Below are 22,389 nucleotides of genomic sequence, written 5' to 3' on the forward strand. Positions count from 1 at the left end.
TTAGTCGCCTTTTACGACATGCAAGGGGATGCCGGGGACCTATTCTTTTCACCCCAGGTCCCCACGGGGGTATAGTATAATGATCTCATTGAAATGTCTAGCTGCAGATATGTAGCTCGCTGGTCTGAAAAAAAAACTGGAATGGACGACCAGAGAGCTACAGTGCCACCCATTGAAAAAAGTGTGTATTCATTGCGCACAAAAAAGTGCGTTTCTCGATTTATTTCTCCGTATATTTAAACTGCCACCTCAAAATATTACTAACCATGTGTTCCTAACATATTTTTTCACTACTTCCACAATAAAACATTTCCCCAAATCGTTAATAGCCCTCCTGGGCCTGAAATTGAGACCATCGAAAATTTCGCCTCCACATGTTGCCATCTTGGGTGGCAAGACGATTCGGTCCAACGCACTTCGTACATGACTTTTACATACAGTTTTGTTGTGGAAGTAGTAAAAGAATATGTTAGAAACACACGGTAAGTAATATTTTGATATCTACGGAGAAATAAATCAAGAAACAGCGCACTTTTTATGCGCAATAAATATACACTTTTTTCAATGGGTGGCACTGTAGATCTCTGGTCGTCCATCCCAATCTTTTCAGACCAGCGACCTTCATATCTGCAGCTATGAAATGTCGTGAAGGTGCTTCGCGCGCAGTCTGCAACACAGTTAAATTTCAAATGATGGAGAACCCTGAAACCGATGATGATAGTGACATCCGATGGATATATTGTTCAGATACTTGGTCTATATTTGACAGCCGGAAAAAATAATGATGCAGCAATTCCTAACAAAAATTTGACAGACGAGGGTAATGGAATTTTAAATTGGGCAAAATGTAAATAATTGATAATTTAGTTTTAGACCATGGATTTAGGGGCTCACTCAAAGAGTTTCAAAGACATGGTCCACATCTTAGCAAAAGCATCATTCCTTAAAATGTTCTTTGCTGTAAAAGTATCAGTACATAGGGTAGAAGTACCTAGATGGTGAAACACTAGGAAGTTTACTTGGGCAGTGGCCTTCTTCCAAATATATCAAACAAACAAAAATTTCCGCAAGTATTGTACCACACATGTACAGACAGCAAAGAAATGGATACATGTAAAATAATTCAGCTTTGAATTAATTGAAGGATATTTGAGGGATTGGGAAAAGAGGCCACGGCAATAAGCTGAAGTGGAAACATCCTTTAAAGAATCGAGTAACACAAGTCAGGTCCGTGTTCATCAAGGATGAAGTAGGGGACGAGTGGAAGGATGCAGCAACCGTACTGCTTTCACATATTCAACAAAAGATTGTGCTACAAGCTAATTGATTAAAATATTCTTATTGATTTTTATTTTTAATAAAAATGCAACATTGTATTCCCATGACATTTGTAAATAGCTTTTTTTTTTTCATTAAAAAAAAAAATATTCAGAACAAACTTTATTCATAATTACAAACGGATGTTTTGTCGGTTGTGTTCAGTGTTGCTTCCCATCCTGAGAATAACTACAATGAGATACTTCGTATTTCTCAGCTCTTTGACCACTGTGAGGTCCCTCAACAGCTGTTTATAATAAAAAAAAATATATTCTAAGGCATATGAGAGAGATTTTTTTTGTTTTGTTTGTTTTTTAAGGATATCCGATCCTCAGCCAGGAAGGATAACTCTTAAATTTATTATTTTATTTAAAAAGTCTCAAAATGAAGCTTGAAATTGGGATCTTTTCGTGCAACAATTTTATTTTATGCATATGATTCAAGGTTCTTTGAAGTCTCAGAAATGGTCTTGTAAAAATTTGACATTTGTACCCCATCAATGAAAAAAATCAATTCATTTTTAGAGAAATCGAATTTCCTTTAATCCAGCATTAGATACCAAAGCTCATTAGCATGATATGAAATTAAACGTGATATGTGATGTGTAGCAATGATAACACAAGCTTTTTACATTATGTTTTATATGACAATTGAAGTAGAAAGAAGAACTAAAATACTGTACAAGCAGAAAAAAGATGCAATTTTCTCCAAATGCCTGGATACCTATATTTTTTTTTATCCTTAATTATATTTGTTGATCAATTTTCAACTAGTGGGTATTGTTTTTTTTTTTTTTTTTCCAAAAAACACGTGTCTCCCCTTCTTTACCAACATTAACGAGTGCAAATATATGATCAGGGTCAAAAATAATAATGCAGTGCATCTCAACTCAAATTCTGTGTACCAAATTTCAAGTCTTCATGTCAAACGGATCTCAAGTAATGGTCTGGTCGTGTTTTTCTTAATTTGACCTTGAAGAAAGTGGTCAAGGTCAAATATTTTGATGCAGTGCATTTAGTCTCAATGTTGTCAAGTTTGAAATCCTAATGTCAAAAAGCTCTCAAGTTATGACCTAGACTATATTTTCATGTAAACGATTGACCTTGACTTTATTAATAGGTCAAGGTGAAAAAATGTTGCCATTCACCCTTCCTCTATACCACCTCTCCATGTTCCAAGTTTGAAGTCTTAATGTCAGGGTTCTCAAGTTATGGTCTAGTCATGTTTTCTCTATTTGACCTTGAAGAAAGGGGTCAAGGTCAAAATTTTGAAGTGTTGCATCTTGTAACAATGTCCTCTTTCTATGTTACAAGTTTGAAGTCCTAATATCAAAGGGTACTCAAGCTAAGGCCTGGACTCTATTTTGATGTAAAACATTGACTTTGACATTATAATAATTGGATCAAGGTCAAAAATTTTGGTGGCATGCATCCTTCCTTCATACCACTTCTGCATGTTCCATGTCTGAAGTCTTTATAACAAAGGATTCTTAAATAATGGTCTAATCAAGTTTTTTCCCTATTTGACCTTGAGGAAGAAAAGAGGTCAAGGTAAAAAATTTTGGTGTGTTGAATGTTGTATCAATGTCTTCTTTCTATATTACAAGTTTGAAGTCCCAATATCAAAGGGTACTCAAGCTATGGCTTGGACTCTATTTTGATGTAAAAGATTGACCTTGACCTTATAATAATTGAATCAAGGTCAAAAATTTTGGTGGCATGCATCCCTCCTTTATACCACCTCTGCATGTTCCAAGTTTGAAGTCTTAATGTCCAAAGATTCTCAAGTTATGGTCAGATTTTGTTTTTTCCCTATTTGACCTTGAAGGCAGAAAGGGGTCAAGGTCAAAATTCTAATGCAGTGCATTTTGTCTCAAGATCTTCTTCCTATGTTACAAGTTTGAAGTCCTAATATCAAAGGGATCTCAAGTTATGGGCTAAACTCTATTTTGATGTAAAAGATTGACCTTGACCTTATAAATAGGTCAAGGTCAAAAATATTGGTAGCTTGCACTCCTTCTCAATGTCATCTATCTATGTTCCAAGTTTGAAGTCTTAATGTCAAAGGGTATTAAAGTTACGGCCTGGACAAAATTTGGATGAAGAAGAAGAAGATTGATTGATTGATTATTATTGTTTAACGCCGAGTCGGCAATATTTCAGCCATATTTCGGCGATCAAATTAAGTGTATATGCCCATTTATGAAGTTTTAGGTTTCTCTAGCGGCCCCCAGTGAGCCTACTCTTTTTCGAAAACCAGAGAAACGATCTTTTTCGTGCCAAGGGGGTTGTTATGCTTGACACGGGGCACCATTTAACGTCCCATCCGACGGACTCAAAAATTAAAAATATGTAAACAGTTAAAATATATATACAAAATTCTTAAGTAATATCATTTTAAATTTTGCAGTAAAAATCAGTTTCATGTAAAAATTCTAAAATTGTATAAACAAGAAGAAGAAGAAAATCGACAAAAACAATATGTCTCCCCTGGAAGGGGAGACATAATTAGAAAATGCATAGCTGGTGTTTTTATTTGCAATTCCTGAAAATGTATTTGAGATTTGATAATTTTCCCTATATAATATGATTATCTATAATGATGAACTTTGAAGAAATACAATGGGTAAATTCACGTTTATATGTGAAATCAGAGCATTCTTGTGAGCATTTTCAATTTCTAAAAGACTGATTTTCAGAACCTGAGGGTCGGACTACCTTAAGAAAAGGGTCTTCAGTATTATTTTTTACACTAAAATCCCTTCTCCAAAGAACTTGCTAATTACCACCCTATTTATGACACCTTAATATATATATATACATATATATATATATATATATATATATATATATATATATATATATATATATATATATATACAGACAGGGTGTTTCACAATACATGTCACAAATCTAAAGGTACGAGGGGCATTTCAAAAGTTCTGGCAACTGGTATATAAAATTTTAACTACGTTACGGATTAAAATGACTCTGATACCACTGTAAAGCTTAGGCAAATATGCATTAGTAGTGACGTCATTTTACATCCAAAATGACGTATAGGTCTGCTAAAATGACGTCATAATAGGTATACTCTGTATACTGGGCGTAAAAATGGCTGATAAGGAGAACAATTTTTTTTGTTGAGCAAAGAGCGTATTGCAAAATTCGCTCATTGCTTGGCTTTACGGCAACAGAAATAAAAGCCGATTTAGATTTAGTATATAGAGAGCATGCTCTTTCATATCGAGCAATAGCAAGATGGGTAGTTCAATTTAAAGAGGGTAGAACATCAATTGAAGATGACCCCCGTTCGGGGCGTCCAGTTTGTGCATATGGCGAAAAAGAAATCGTCGCTGTTCAAAATAAGATAGCTGATGATGCTAGATGGACAGTTGAGGAAATAGCAGAAACTAACATTAATTCGTCTGCAGTTTTTGGTATTTTAAAGGAAAACTTAAAGCTTAGGAAAGTCTGTGCTAGATGGGTGCCGCATCTTCTCTCGGAAGAGCAAAAGCGCATCCGGGTAGAAATGGCTTTACAGTTACTAACAATTTATGAAGACTGTGACCAAAGGCGAATAAATGAGATTGTAACTGGTGATGAAACATGGATTTATTTTTTTGAACCGGAAACTAAGCTCAGTAATAAAGTTTGGATCGGTGAAAATGATACAAGGCCTCAAATTGCACGCAGAAACCTGTCTGTCCGGAGAGTACGCCTTATTTTTTGATTCTAAAGGCCCTGTTGCTCAAGTTCCGGTTCCAGAACACAGCAGAGTTACTGGTCAATTTTATCCAGAGAATGTCTTGTCTCAGGTTGTAGAGCACTATAAAACGACCCGACCAACAACCAGTACTAGAGGAATAAAGCTCCTCCATGACAACGCACCTGCCCATAGATCAGAGGCAATAACCAAATATTTAAAGGAAAATGGTATTGCCGTTTTACCACATCCACCCTACAGTCCTGACCTAGCTCCATGCGATTTTTGGTTAAATGCCGTTATCAAAGAAGCCCTCCGAGGACGGCGATTTGCAAGTCGTCATGCAGTCGGAAGTGCCGTATTCCAGTGTATGAAGCGTATACCGAAAGAAGACTATAGGGCAGCATTTTCCACGTGGATTTCAAGACTGAAAAAGTGTGTCCAGGTCAACGGAGACTATTTTAAGGGATTGATATAATTTAATTTATGATAATGACGCTCATTAATTTACCGCACACCAGTTGCCAGAACTTTTGAAATGCCCCTCGTAGATTGTTTGATTATTGTTTACGCCTAGTCGGCAATATTTCAGCCATATTTCGGCGGTATGTATTTAAATACTGTATGAACGGTTTTGATAGTTTTTTTGGGTTTCTCTGGTGGCCCCAATGAGCCTACTCTTTTTCGAAAACCAGAGATACGATCTTTAGCGTGACCAGGGGACTGTAATCCTTGACATGGTGCACCGTTTTCCGTCCCATCCGACGGACTTTGAATTTAAAAATAAAAACAGTTAAATTGAAAATTACAAAAATACTAATAAAATATATACATTTAAATCTTATTGTAAAAATCAGTTTCTTGCAAGTATTGTAAAATTGCACTAGGACTTACATTTGTAAAAAGATCATGCATTATTTGTACACCAGGACAAATTTTGATCTAAAGGTAGAAAACAAAACAACACATGTTATATATCATTTCAATCAACATATTTCCAAAATTACTATTTTATGTCAGAAGTATCCAACATTCTCCATTTCAGTTTCTATGGCAATGATTACATCGAATATGCTCCAGATATTTACCCTTTTCCTGAATAACTTGAGACCCAAGAATGAAAATTTCTGGCCATTACTATGAACGATTCACGGGATATCTTGCAGATTTCTTGTTCTTTATTTTCAGAACCCCATACACACATGATTTGTTATTTACAGGTGCATTTTTAAATAAAAGATGTGCCTAATCTGAGAACTATATGTTGTAACCACTTCATGGCTCTGACTTTCAATCCACTTTGCAAACTCAAACCGACTTCTAATGTCAGTTAATTGGCTTTAGATGCTGCATTACTGAAATCTTGTAAGCAGTCAGACACAAATCAAATCACAGATATCTTAATACACTTAAAACATTTACATTGTCACAATCCATTTACCAAAGCACAGATATAACTGACTTTCTTGGTGATCCCTAAATGATAGATGTCACTCTGTCAATGTTCCAATCAGCTCTTGATTTTCTGAGAGCGCCATGATTTATAATGAAATGTCTTACACACTTTACCTTTTAGTTCAAACTTCTAAAATTTCCTTAATACCTAAAATCTAGACAGAACTTTGTGGTCTGGATACTTTTCCTTCATCACACTTGTGCAATTTTAGGACATCTGTGTTAATAATCAACTTTCATAAATTCAGATTTTTGTTGAAGGTGTACTCCACTTTGAGAACACCTTAAATCATGACATCACTGATGACGTCATCAGTGACTTAATATAGTATGATAATTTTCCTTGTAATTTGCAATATCATGATTTTAGGTCAATATAGCTGTCTAAGGCATTCTAATATTTTGGTACCATGCTTAATATTCTGGTTAGATCCCATTTAGATTGTGACATATAATGTGAAACACCCTGTATATATCTTTTTTCAACTGTTTAAGATAATGCTTGGGGTGGAGGATGACCTAGTCATTCAATACCTCAATAGGATAGAGACCCCCTCTGACGTAATTTTGATCACCTCTGTGGTCAAGAAAGAGAAGAAACGTGAAATGTTGAAGTCCGTCTTTTAAGAAACAACTGGATGCCCTTCGTGGGAAGAGGCAGATGATATTTATGAGTCATAGGTATACGCAATCGATGACTTTCTGTGTAACATTTTCCCTTGATTATATGCGTAAAATATAGGGATGGCAATCGTATAATATTTTGTAACCGATTAGTCGCAAATTTTTTCAATCGAGTAACCGGATAACCGAACAGATCAAACTTGTAATTTTATTAATTATTTAACGTAATTTTTTTTGGCAAAACAATTTGTAAAAGTAAAATGCTTATCTACAAAAATCAGAATTCTTTATTTTTCAGACAAAGTAAAAAAAAAAACAGATATCAACATAAAAGTTTATTTCGCTATTTACTGCAAACAGAAATAAAAAAAACATATTTTTACTACATTCATATTATTTTCTCCTTCACTTTTGAAAATATTTATTCATTGACCACTGTTGATGACTGGTAATTGTAAAAGTTTAATTATCAAACTCCCATGAGTTCACAGTTGCGAGAACAGGCTAAGAAATAAAGTGTGATTTTGATTAAATTATACTTCAGTGCATTAATTCATTCATCACTATTTTTGGTCTCTGAGGAAAGACAATGATTCATGTTAAGGGTCAAGGAACTCAACAGCATTTTATTTATATCCTGATATACATTGTAAACTAAAACACCATAATTATTTTAACGTAACCTTTAGTGAAACGATGCTGACAAATTAAAATACATCGATTAATTTAATATGATATGTTACGGCTAGGTCATCTACGACAAATGAAAAAGAACGCTTCATTGGTTTCAAAATTAAACATTGTTTTAAAAATTAGGAAATTCTTCATAATTAAATGTCAGTGTGGTGAATTAATAAGGCAATCTTGATTTGCATTTTTTCGACTAAGAAAACGATGCACGTGAAAACCAGTCGAGCGCTTCAAAGAATGCTATTATCTCACAAGACTAAGATATATAACTGTCATAATAAGGAAAATTAAACAGGAATTATTCCAACAAAAAGATCTCTTGGATATTAAGCTTCGAAAGTATCCTTGAGAGTAACTGATTCTAAACGGCACATTTTTTAAGATTCTGTTGGTTTAATTGTTCGCCTACAGGCAGAAAAGGGAACTTTTAAAATTTCGTTCTTCAACTGTTCTTTGGATTTTCTATTGCGTTTCAAATGGATACTCCTGAAGACAATTCCGTGCCCCCATGGACGCAGTTTTTTGACGGGCCACTGTACAAAAAATATGTGGACTACATGAAAAACCATGATCTTTCAAAGGTATGACATTTATTTTATAAATTTTCTTCACCACTGTAACTTTCCGAAAATTTCAAATAATTAAATTCATTAACGTTTTTAAAGTGCACGAATAATTTCACAAACCACTACTGTTTTGTGTCCAAAGAAGAAATACTTGTTATCGTAAACTTCAAGATGAATCCACGCCCGTCATTAATGTTAATTACAGGGTCATGTTTAATTCAGATAAGACATAAAAACAAGTGGATTGTGACAATCCTCTCCATGCTTCCAATTTCAAACAAACGATAGCTTTGATGCCGTATAAATCAAATCTCACTATCCCTGAGTAACTACAAAACACATCTGAAATATCCAATTTCAGTAGGAACTGAGTTAAATATATTTCCGTTAATGTTATAAAGCGACCTACTTCTGTTGCAGTTCACCTTTTAGTTGTCCTTAATATTTTTTTTCTTACTATTTTTATAGCTTCATTCTTGCTGTTAATTCTGGGGTAATTAGTCTGAATCATTACTTGTATGCTTGTGCTGACACATTTCATTACGTTTGGAAGAAACTAATGTAAACAAATTTAATTTCTAAAGTTACTAAGAAACGATGCCGAATTAATGATAATTTTTTGGCATAAATTATGTAAATTCTTAGGTGTGCATTAATTAATTTGATTTTCATTGTATTCTTTTCACAGTATTGCAAATTTGAAACAGTAAACATGTTGGACAAGTTACAAACGTATTTTACGCACTTTGTGTTTACACTTTTGTGTTTTTGTGTCTGTGGTTAAAAATAAGTTACATTAAAAATGTTTAGCAGAAAAGGCTACACTTTATCATTCTAGTGACTTGTATGTGAAGTGTATCGTAAATGTACACATGCACATCAATAAACTGGGGATTACTAAATATAAGCGAGGTATTAACTATCGCGTAATTTCGCGAGAAGCACCATTAGCGAAATAACCTTACTGGCTTTTATTTTTATGGTGGTGGAAGTAAGTAAAATTTCTAATCAACCGTCCACTCGCGTATTATTGTTCTCGCGATTTGAAGCATAAGAGCCATTATGCAATATTAAGTACTCATATAAAATAAGTTTAACTTTAAGTATATTAATTAAATACTGAATTAAATGGAAACATGGGTGAGTATATACATGTAACTTATTCGGCTTTGAAAAGACAGTGTATCTGAGTCGGTTAAGATTTTTAAAAGCTGATATTTTTTTATACTTCCTACAGAATACAGAATGTTTATCAGAGATGGTTATTTTCAAACAAAAGATGTTAACGATTGATGTTTTAGTAAAAAACCAAAAAGATTTGTTGAAATACGTTAAAAAGGGTGATTTAAATTCTTTCAAAGTCGAAATAAATGTAAATGTGGTAAAAATCAGCAATTTAAGAGCATTTTTGTTGCTGAAATAAGTGTGATTGAATACTATCGATTTCACATCAATCAGGAATCTTGATAAATGTTAGAATGAAAGCAACATATAATTTATAAATATTAAACGTAAAAAAGGAAGTGTCTTCGGATTTTTATAAAATATATGTTCAGTATTTTGCGTCTCTTGAACAATAGGCATTTTACCAAATATGTACAGCATTACAATATGTGAATTAAAGCTGCAGATTTAATAATCTTTATATACACACAAAACGGTGCAGTAACGCATACTGCCACTAGAAAACTTTCACGTTGTAGATATAAAAGGAATTACAATCAATTAAAATAGCATTTTATTAATTAATGTGTGTAAAATTATTTTTTTTAGTACATATATACAGTAAAAGATACTCTGAGAAATACAAAAGGTAGTTGCAAATTATCAAACAGGTTTGTAATTTACTGTGAACCAACGAAAGCATTTTCCCCAAACTTTATTAGAACGTAATTTCCGAGTGCTTTCTGAAAAGTTCGCGCATTTGTTTTCATCCTACGTAAAAATTCGAAATTATTTATGTAACACAAATCTCCGTACATTTTGTCCAGCGAGGAAAGTGACATCTTTTATAGAATTAAGCGTTTGAAGTATTACCCTAATATGATATATCTATGGTAACTCGGTGGTGATGAAAACCCATTTTCTATAAACTAGGCTAAACCACTGAGAATGAATACTCCCATTGCAAGTTCTGTTTGCTACGCAACTTTTTTGTTCATTAATATGCGAGCTAATTATGTATGCAATGCTACTTAATGAAACCTTGTTCTGATACCTCTCTAACAAACGTTCGCTATTTATAATGTAAATAAGTATTAATTCTGTATTGACCCTGTGAACCTTCAAGGTACGAGCTATTTTCAAAGTCTTTCAAGAACTATTCAATTCAACCTTAATTATTTTTGATTTTTTTTTTTTGGGGGGGGGGGGAGATGTTTAATTCGAATACTAACGTTTTCTAGAATTAAGCGTTTTCTACTCTTACATTTTAACTTGGGCCATATTTTACGCGTTACATGTAAGTGTTGGAACTATCGACATAATGACTCAATGCTTATGCAGTTTCATCGAATTTTTTTTTATTTCATAGAGAAATGCAAGCTTTTACTTTATAAATTAATTGTAATGGTACGTGACTACTTTCGACGTATACACTTTGTACATAAAATCTCTTAGCCTTAAAAATATGTATTTTTTATTCTCGGTATAAAGATGATATGCCATGATTTATTAAAAATATATTACCAGATCTACAAAGGTTAAAAAAAATATGCAAATACAGGTACATGTATTACAGAATCTTGATTACTTTTTACCCACATGCTTACTCCGAACTACATGTAGTACAATGTAGTTAATACACGAGACTACTCAGACTACTATTCAACGTGATAATACACAGTGGTAAACTGTATCCGTCAACAATATCTATCATCATGTTATTTATTTCATTAAATAGATGGATAAAAACGGAATATTAAGCAACAAAAACACTCCCATCGCAGATCCACCAGTCCTGAACAACGAAACCAACTGGATCCCAAGTTACAGCAAACACGAAAACGGAAATCCATATCATGCCTACGGTGATCCTTATTATTATGACACAGAAAAAGTGCCACCGACACTTGACCCTCCACCCTATGGAGATGTGCCTCATGGCGGCCATTCGACAACATCAGAAACGAACGCCCTTACTGAGGCACAAAAGGCAAAACGAAATAGACATACGATTGGTTTTATCTTTTTTGGAATTCTCCTAATTGGAGCTGCAGCAGCAGCCACGGCATTGATTATTCACTACGTTTTTATAACAGGTAGCAATGATTTCTACAGTAATGGGCCAATGGCCCTACTGGGACTCGGAAAAGGTTGGGGGTGAATTTTGCAGGCACAAATTTAGTCTAAAATAAGATGCTCATGGAGTCACCTGAGTCACTTTGACCTTTCTGTTCTTCATCGGAAGATTTTCTTTCAAATTTACTTTTATTTTATTAATTTAATTATCTTTGCGACTCCATATTGTGGATAAAAAATCAGCCTTAGGGGATCCAAGATTTAATCAAAGTTGAATCCATATCTTTGAGATGCTTCAATTTCAATATGACGAACACGGTCCTGCTAATCTGGAAAGAGATTTTCCCTATACTTTACAGTAGACTTGCATTATGTAAAATTTGGATCTCGGTCCAACCCTATACCCAGGGGGTCATGATTCATAAAAGTAATTCCACACAACTAAGGTATGATTTGATAATTACCGTCATATAATTTAGTGTGGTCTTGGCACTCTTAAAACGACTTTCCCCCTATATATTCCCTTGTAAAATTATGATTTCTTATTATGATATTAACCTATTCCTGAGGGCCCTGATCTGAACACACTTGGATCTAAACTACCCGAGAATGCTTGCATATTAGTATAATGAAATATATGGAGATATATAACTAAAAACTTTGCTGTTTATAGGAAGAAGAATTTTAAAGATCTTTCCGATATATCCCCACGTAAAAATTAATCTCTCGTTGTGGTCCCACCCTACCACGGGGCTACACTAACTGAAGATGTTTTCTTAATTATATAACTAATAATGAATGACTTTGTTGTTATGGGAAAAAATTAAAGCGTTTATTCCATATATTCCTATATTCTATCTCCTAACATGGCCCCGTCCTACCCCCGAGGATCATGATTTGATCGAACCTGAATATACACTACCTGAGGATGCTATCATATAAACTTGACTAACCATGACTTTGCTGTTCTTGAGAAAAACACTTTATTTAATATTCATGTGTAAAATTTTGATTGTCTAAATGGCTCCAACCTACCTCCAGGGATCATATTTTGACCAAACTAATGTATCTACACTACCTGAAGATGCTTTGGAGTTCTATAATACTATGCATGACTGAGCAAGGTTTTGCTGTTCTTGAAAAGATATTTTCTTATATATTGCTATGTAAAACTTTGATCGCCTTCTGTGGCTCCATCCTTTCCCCAGGGGTCATGATTTGAACACATTTAAATCTACACTATCTATGTTACATGTGTATGAATATTTCAAATAAATTTCTATTTTTTTCTCGCCCAGTGGTTCTTGAGTAGATTATATTTGAAAGATACCATTATATTTTTACTTATTCTTAATTATTTCACTTGAAAGAGGGCGTGACCCTTTATTTTAACAAATTTGAATCCCCTTCACCCATGTATGCTTTTTAACAAGTTTGGTTAAAATTGGCTCAGTGGATCTTAAGAAGTAAAAAAAGTTTACAGACAGACGGACGGACACCGGGCAAAATGTGATCAGAAAAGATCACCTGAGCTTTTAAACTTGTTAGGTAAAAAAATTGGAGGATATTTTTTTATGATTGGCTGCAGCTTTCACAGTTGCAATAAACGATTCCTTGAGAGAGTCCATAAATTATACCTGTTTCCAAAAAAGTATGCATTTCAACGTTTATGAAAAGCTGTATTAATTGAAAATTGATAGGAAAAAACACATTATTGCAGACTGAGTCTTTATTCGTAACACTCAGTATTCATTAATTACATGTATTAAAAAATTTGTGCAAGTTATTATTTTCTTTGTTCAAGCCAGACCTGCACATCCACGTCTTTATATTTCAATTTAAACTGAATCCAAACCACAAAAATACGTTTCAATTTTTCAGGCACAATTCCAAACTAAAAACTTTGACCAAAATCAAACTGCACACTAAGTTTTAAGCGCGTAAAAGGGAGCGATTCACCACAAGTTTTAACTGGTAATAACCCTAACAAAAATACTATAGTTAACTATAGTTTACTACAGTAATTATCGTAAATCAAAGTGTCAAAGTTATCACTATAGTAAATCAAAGTGATCACTATAGTGTCATAGTGATCACTATAGTAAATCAAAGTTTTCAAAGTCATCACTATAGTGTCATAGTGATCACTGTAGTTAATCAAAGTTTTCAAAGTTATCAATAAAGTAAATCAAAGTTTTCACCATAGTAAATCAAAGTTTTCTTAGTGATCACTATATATAGTGAATCAAAGTTTTCATAGTTATCACTTAAGCAAATCAAAGTGTCTCAGTTATCACTATAGTAAATCAAAGTGTCAAAGTGATCAATATAGTAAATCAAATTTTTCATAGTGTCAAAGTTATCACTATAGTTAACTATAGTATTTTTTTGTTAGGGAAAAAACTATCAAATCACCAGAGTGTGAAGGATTTTTCGATTTAACTTTACTTTTTGTTGATTGCAGAGCATGAAAGGATTACAGATCATAAACTGAACCTTATAAACAACACCACCAGAGCAGATCTTAGTAAGATACTTTATTTGTTTGCCCAATGATTAATGAGCATAATTATTAACGAGCATAATTATTTTTAATCAATCAATCTGGGATCACCTCTCATAAATGCAAACTTAATACGTCAAGTACTGTTTGCGAACGTTTGTCAATTGGTCTACGTCAAGGAAATATAATTATTCAAGATGACGCAATATACTCTTTGTGCCTGCGAGCGGTAAAATGCTCAGTTTTAGAGTTATACATAAAATATTGATCATACTAGATTAATGATTTATGAAAAATGATTTTCTTTAGTTGAAGAAAACATCGATAGTATTTCTATTGATGATTTGGGGAAAATTGGAACTAAGTTGACAACAGTGTCACCAACTAAAAACGGAACCGGAAGTAATGTGAAAATAGATGTCTCAGACCCGGAGACTTTTTCTGTACCTGGTTCAACCAAAACTCCGATTCAAACAGACGAAGGAACTACAGAATCATTGCCTATTACTACAGTATCAGCGGCACCAAGTAAGATGAATTAAAAAAAGTTTTTTTTTTTATAGAAGAGTTTAATCTTATATTTATCATAATTTCATATTCACGGTTCTGTACAAAAGCACCAGGTATACTGTGCATGTTTTTTTTTTTTCAATGACATGAAAAATTCTCGAGAGGGACGTTAAACAATATACAAACAAACAAACAATGACATGAAATTAATCTAAAAAATGCACTTGTAAAATTTGAAAACCCATAAAATAAAGGTATGATGATAGCAATTTTTAACTCTTTTAAATATTTTGTTACCGGGGCCTGTGCCCATCTGATAGTATATTTATGACCAAACCAAATACCCGCATATTTAAACAATGATCAGTTTGATAATAATAATAGTGATTAAGTCAATAGTTACTGACATCTTTTAACGAATACAGATCTCGAGTCTAGTGAGGGGATTGCCATGCGTATCATGTTTCTTAGATTGGCATATATCACTTGAACTTTAATAAAACATTTTACCTGAGATTTATTTCTTAATTTAATAGTTTGTTACAACTTGGAGTTATTCCACCATATCCAAGACGCTCATGTTAAGCCAGATGGCTATCACAAAAAATAATCTTAAACAATGAATGTTGTAGAATCTAGACACATTTTTTATTGTCAAACGTTTTTACTTTTCATTTTTTTTCTTTCTTTCCTGTACTAAAATTACTCAGATCTATGTCCTTGTTTCTATCTATTTTGTGCGTGTTATGCATGCAGCTTACTAACAAGTCCTCAATTTTTCCATGTAGGTTAGACTGGATAGAAACCGGACACTTTGTTTGACCTCGAGACCTAAGGAATCCTCCAACTACATGTAGCATCGCCATTTTAACCTCTGCCGCTTGCATCATTATAAACAAGCAGTCGCTTACATCTCTGTGCATGCTGAATAATTTAATTAGTGCTAATTTGCAATCAAACTGAAAAGAGATTAATTGTGAAACAAAAATTTCATAAATGTAAAAATATGTACCCTTGTCAATCAATAAAATTATATATTTTCATGTTTCTTTTTGAGAGTTATGTCAGTGAATGAACGGTGGAAAGAGAAAGCGGCTGGTAGATTCCACCCAAAGTATTTTCCAAAGATGAATAGTATAGACAGAGGCATTCCCAATTAATTCAATTCTATGTTATGAATTCTGAAGATTTTTTTAGAACGTTAAACCCTCAAATCTGTGGCAATACATACCGATAGAGCGTAACCTTCCTGAATCACTTTAGTTTGCTGTTCACGCAAATTTATTTTTTCAAGAGATTTAAACGACTTTACTGCAGATGTCAGGCTGAAGAACCATTTGGATTTAATATATCAATTGTCACAAAGACCTTTGTTTATTGTTTGTTATACATTCAAAAATATTTCAAAACGGTGGTTATTAACGGGTTTTTGACATTAAAGCGAAAGTGAGATTCATTTTAATTCGTAAAAATATTTTGAATACAAAATTTTTCATCTGACAAAAATTGACTTTAAGTGCAATTTACTTTCAAAATCAACCTATTAGGAAATCTTTATATTAAAATTCTGGCAAAGACCGTTGTAACTTTTTATTTAAAAAGACTCGGTTTACAATACGCTTAATGAAAACATAAAAAAAAATATAACATTTCGATCTGATATTTTGTATAATTTTAAATTCTAAATACTTAGTACTGTAAGTGTTAATAGAAAATTTACGAAATAGTACTATATACATGTAATATCATACTATAAATTGCTTACAAAATCAAACGTATTAAAGTTTAAAATATAATAAGAAAAATATTTCCTTGAAAGTGTCATACAAATAAAGGTTTGCTTGATTTTGTTTGTTTCTGCTTTGGGTTGCTCTTTTATTGTCTTTTTCCTCTTACATATATTACAGAGGTAGTGGAGTTTCCGGATTACACATATGAAATTGGACTTCCTGGTAAACTGCGCTGTAGAGTAAACCGGGTCCGGATGTGGGATGCTATTAATATTAACGGAACCAAAGACTTGGAAGGGCAAAATACACCACTGTCCTTTAAGTTGCTGAGTAGCAACGAAACATGTTTAGAGGGAAATGACAGTCGTATCACAACAGAATTTGACATCAAACGGACCAGAAGACCATCAGCAAAATATGATGATATACAAATGGTCGTTCACCTCAGCGAAATCAAATGCGAAGATATGGGGAATTATGAATGCTGGGTGGATGGCCCAACTGTATATAAAGTAACAAACACGTTGACAGTTAAACGTAAGACTAAAAATTTATATAGGTTTTTTACTAGTAATTTAAAATCAAACAATGACTTAGAAAAATAGCATTTATAAAAAATTTTATAAAAAATTATTTAATCATTATGTAAATTGAACGGTTTTGTAAAAAAAAATAATCTCTATAAGAACAACTACTAAAATGTATGTTCACTGCTGAAAGCACGTACCAAAGTAATTTCCAATTTCGCTTCATATTTTTCACTTGATTCAAAAGCTTATTGTCCCTCTTTGCTGATATTAATTTTTATACCTTTACCCTAACTATTTTCCAAACAAAATTTGATTTATATCTAAAATGCGCATAATTATACCCCCGCTCCGAAGGAGAGGGGTATACTGTTTTACCCTTGTGTGTCTGTCTGTCCGTGTGTGTGTGTGTCTGTCTGTAACAAATTTTGGTCGCAGTTTTCTCAGCAACTACTCATTGCAGATACTTGAAATTTTAGCACACTCTTTGTTTAGGCATGCCATATGGTGGGATTAATTTTTTTTTACAACTCCGATGTCAACTTCCTGTTTATCCGTGCGTCTGCCCGTAGCATACATAAGTTTTGGTCGCAGTTTTCTCAGCAACTGCTCATCGCAAATGCTTGAAATTTCAGCACACCCTTTGTTTAGGCATGTTATATGTTGGGATTCATTTTTGTACGAATCTGATGTCAACTTCCTGTTGATCCGTGCCTCTATCCGTACTATACATAACAAATTTTGGTCGCAGTTTTCTCAGCAACTACTCATGGCAGATGCTTGAAATTTCAGCACACCTTTTGTTTAGGCATGCTATATGTTGGGATTCATTTTTAGCTCACCTGAGCCAAAGGCTCAAGTGAGCTTTTCTGATCAAAATTTGTCCGTTGTCTGTCGTCGTTGTTGTCGTTGTCGTTGGCGTTGTTGTTGTTGTTGTAAACTTTTCACATTTTCATCTTCTTCTCAAGAACCACTGGGCCAAATTCAACCAAACTTGCCACAAAGCATCCTTGGGTAAAGGGGATTCAAGTTTGTTCAAATGAAGGGCCAAGCCCTCTTTCAAGGGGAGATAATTAGGAATTAGTGAAAAAATAATGGCATCATTGAAAAATCTTCTTCTCAAAAACCACTGGGCCAGGAAAGATGAAACTTATGTGGAAACATCCTCAGGTAGTGTAGATTCAAGTTTCTTCAAATCATGACCCCCGGGGGTAGGGTGGGGCCACAATGGGGAATCCAAGTTTTACATAGAAATATATAGGAAAATATCTTTAAAAATCTTCTTCTTAAGAACAGTAAAGCCATGATTGGTCATATTTATATGGAATCATCCTCAGGTAGTGTAGATTCAAGTTTCTTCAAATCATGACCCCCGGGGGTAGGGTGGGGCCACAATGGGGAATCCAAGTTTTACATAGAAATATATAGGAAAATATCTTTAAAAATCTTCTTCTTAAGAACAGCAAAGCCATGATTGGTCATATTTTTATGGAAGCATCCTCAGGTAGTGTAGATTCAAGTTTGTTCAAATCATGACCCCCGGGGGAAGGGTGGGGCCACAATGGTGGATCCAAGTTTTACATAGAAATATATAGGAAAATGTCTTTAAAAATCTTCTTCTTAAGAACAGTAAAGCCAAGATTGGTCATATTTATATGGAAACATACTCAGGTAGTGTAGATTCAAGTTTGTTCAAATCATGACCCCCGGGGGAAGGGTGGGGCCACAATGGTGGATCCAAGTTTTAAATAGAAATATATAGGAAAATATCTTTAAAAATCTTCTTCTTAAGAACAGTAAAGCCAAGATTGGTCATATTTATATGGAAGCATCCTCAGGTAGTGTAGATTCAAGTTTGTTCAAATTATGACCCCCGGGGGTAGGGTGGGGCCACAATGGGGGATCCAAGTTTTACATAGAAATATATAGAAAAAAACCTTTAAAAATCTTCTTCTTAAGAACAGCAAAGCCATGATTGGTCATATTTTTGTGGAAGGATCCTCAGGTAGTGTAGATTCAAGTTTGTTCAAATCATGACCCCCGGCGGTAGGGTGGGGCCACAATCGGGGATCCAAGTTTTACATAGATATATATACATGTAGGAAAATATCTTTAAAAATCTTCTTCTTAAGAACAGCAAAGCCAGGATTGGTCATATTTATATGGAAGCATCCTCAGGTAGTGTAGATTGTAGTTTGTTCAAATCATGACCCCCGGGGGTAGGGTGGGGCCACAATGGGGGATCCAAGTTTTACATAGAAATATATAGGAAAATATCTCTAAAAATCTTCTTCTTAAAAACAATAAAGCCATGATTGGTCATATTTATATGGAAGCATCCTCAGGTAGTGTAGATTGTAGTTTGTTCAAATCATAACCCCTGGGGGTAGGGTGGGGCCACAATGGGGGATCAAAGTTTTACATAGAAATATATAGGAAAATATCTTTAAAAATCTTCTTAAGAACAGTAAAGCCATGATTGGTCATATTTATATGGAAGCATCCTCAGATAGTGAAGATTCAAGTTTGTTCAAATCATTACCCCGGGGAAAGGTTGGGGCCACAATGGGTGATCAAAGTTTACAGAGGAATATATAGGAAAAAGTCTTTTTCTCAAGAACAGAAAAGCCATGATTAGTCAAATTGATATGGAGGCATCTTTCGATAGTGTAGAATGAAATTTGTTCAAATGAGGGCCCCCGGGGGTAGGGTGGGGCCACAATAGGGGATCAAATTTTTACAAATGAATATTTTGGAAAAAAATCTGCTGCTCAAGAACAACAAAGCCATTTGTTATATTGATATGAAAGCATCATCAGGTAGTTTAAAATTCAACACCCCCCTCCCTGTAAACTTTTCAATACTGTACTGATTTTTGCTTTTTTTCCTAGCCAATGTGCTCAGGTGAGCGACGTGGCCCATGGACCTCTTGTTGTACGAATCTGATGTCAACTTCCTGTTGATCCGTGCCTTTGTCCGTACTATACATAACAAATTTTGGTCGCAGTTTTCTCAGCAACTACTCATCGCAGATGCTTGAAATTTTAACACACCCTTTGTTTAGGCATGCTATATGTTGGGATTCATTTTTGTACAAAGTCGATGTCAATTTCCTGATTATCACTGTTTCTGTCCATAACTGAACTTGTGTATTCACATCGGAGCGGGGGTATTATTAGAGAGCACTTTTTCAGACTTTTTGTTTCGGCATACTTTGCCGAAGTTTGCAGAAATGGTCCTTTAATTTCATGGAATCAAAGTAATCTATCCCAGTCACAGTTATCCCTCTTATCTGAGGGTCAGTGAACCTTAATATGATATGTTTCATCATTACAGGGTACCCAAAAAGCAGGCCTATCCTAAAAATCCCTTATGCTATCATCGAAAACGAGCCGATTTCCATTAAAGGCTTCTGGAATAGTGGATTTCCTGAAAGCTATGGCGAATTAGAATGGTATATACTTAAACCAGGAGAAGACGAACATCCATGGACTGATGTCAAAAACACTGTCAACACCAAAAACTGTGATAACGAGGCTGCGAGTATAATCAATCTCCCAATTACTTTACAAATGAATCAAACGAAAATCAAACTACAACCTTACTTTTATCCAGAGTTCAGTAAGGAGAAGCAAAGACGTAAGATAGAGCACGTTACAGAGGAAATTCTGGTAGTGCCTGGTATGTAGAACAATCCTAACATCTTTCATAAAGGGCAACATTTTTCATGGTTACATGTAAATTGTTTTTGCTGGATCACAATATAATTTAAAGTAAAATTGTATTAATAACTAAGTAATTTAGACAAATTAGCTCACTTCATGGACTAAAATCTCATAACATATCAAGTAAAGTTAAACGAAGGAACATTTGGTAAGGGAATTTAAATCGATTCTTCGGTTGTGACAGTACAAACCGAGGTCCTGTGTTGCAGTAGGTGCTGGCGCGATAAAAAAAAATCTCTCACTGCTCAAAGACCGTACATGCCGAGTACAGGTTTAAATTTGCAGTCCTCCATCGGCAAATGATGGCGTCTCAATATGAGTGAAAAACTCTCTAAAGAGACGTCAAACAAACAAACAAACGGATTTAAAAACTTACTTTAATTTTGCTGTTGTTATTTCCCGGATTATTATAAAAATAAATGTTTATGTTACCAGCTGCATTCTGTTCGAACCTTCTCTTTGTACAATATAAAGTAACATATTAATACCCATGCAATTTAATATCAAACTTGTCTTTACTTCTATGATTGTCGGCTATAGGTCGATTTAAAGAGGAAAAGAAAGGGGGAAAATGAATAAATTAAAAAGAGAGATGAAGGTACAAGTTATGATAAGTACACCTTTAAAATAACATATATATAAATCACTTTTTAATCACTAGATTTTTTCGCGTATTACCGCGAGACTGTCTGTCCGCAAAAATATAGTTCTCGCGTATTTATTATGTTAAACATTACATATGACAATAACCGAGACAACGTGAAATTTTGTCTCGCACATATATACTTCATAACTATTTCACAACAGTAAGTGCACAAAAATTGAAACAATCGGACAGTTCATTGAAGGTACATTCATGCTATTTTGTTTCACAGCAAACTTTTGCGATGGGAAGGAGAAGGAAAAGAACATTATTCATCCCTATACCTGCAAACTCTTCATAATATGTACAGATAGAATAAACATTTACGAGTGTCCAAAAGAAACAACGTGCTTCGATGAGGCAAAGGGGGCTTGTGAGTGAGAAGATACCGTACCAAAAGAGCATTGGGAGCTACTTACAAAGGATGAGCAGATTAAGATGACTTGTAAAAATCTGCGTTTTGGGTTTAGTCTAAAACAACACACTCTGGAATATGCACTTCAATAAAGTTGAGATTTAACAATATATATGTATTTAAACTTTGAGAAAGACTGCATATCAACATACCCTAAAATATACATTTCAGTAAGGGTGCGATTTTACAATATGTATGTTTAGGAAACAAAACCCATGAGAGGTGTTGAAATTGGGAAATCCAGGAGCCAGAGGAATTGGGTTATTAGAATTGTCGCAGATTTAAAAGAACAGAAAAGAAACATGTTAATACATGTAATTTAAGTCTTGCTGCACTTTGTTCCATGCTTTTAAGTTTTAAAGACAATTTAATGCCTTACATGAAACATGCATTTTGAAGCCATTCCTTAGAGTAATAATCTAATCTATGTTTAATTATTTTTCATTTCATGATTATTTCAGAAAAGTGTATTATATTTTCAAGACATGCAAACATTTTACTACAAATGATAACAGGAAAACTACTTGTATGTTTTTTTTTTAAATTGTATTATTAAATGTATATAGTCTTTCATGGTATTTGTTATAATTACCTGTTGAACTAGATACTTCAATGCCCCAACAAATACTTTGATCTAACAAAATTAAAGAAATGATAGAGAATCATGATGTAAATTTTGAATTTTCTAGCTGAAGGTAAAGTTTAAAAAGCCTATGTAATAATAAAGGAAAATATGGAA

The 22,389-nt window shown here is 33.9% G+C and overlaps 1 protein-coding gene across 1 annotated transcript; it reads left to right on the plus strand.

Annotated features, from left to right (window-relative positions):
* The first annotated feature begins 8,045 nt into the window (after positions 1–8,045).
* On the plus strand, positions 8,046–22,109 carry LOC133189064 (uncharacterized). The gene is made up of 7 exons (XM_061324499.1): positions 8,046–8,372; positions 11,260–11,617; positions 14,062–14,124; positions 14,410–14,628; positions 16,518–16,877; positions 20,204–20,548; positions 21,468–22,109. The coding sequence occupies exons 1-7, from the start codon at positions 8,268–8,270 to the stop codon at positions 21,614–21,616; spliced, it is 1,599 nt and encodes a 532-aa protein (XP_061180483.1). The 5' UTR covers positions 8,046–8,267; the 3' UTR covers positions 21,617–22,109.
* The last annotated feature ends 280 nt before the right edge of the window (positions 22,110–22,389 follow it).

The sequence above is a fragment of the Saccostrea echinata genome, unplaced genomic scaffold (genome assembly GCF_033153115.1).
Source record: "Saccostrea echinata isolate AGI-Se365-2 ecotype Australia unplaced genomic scaffold, CSIRO_AGI_Sech_v1 ptg000016l, whole genome shotgun sequence".
Taxonomy (NCBI): Eukaryota; Metazoa; Mollusca; class Bivalvia; order Ostreida; family Ostreidae; genus Saccostrea; species Saccostrea echinata.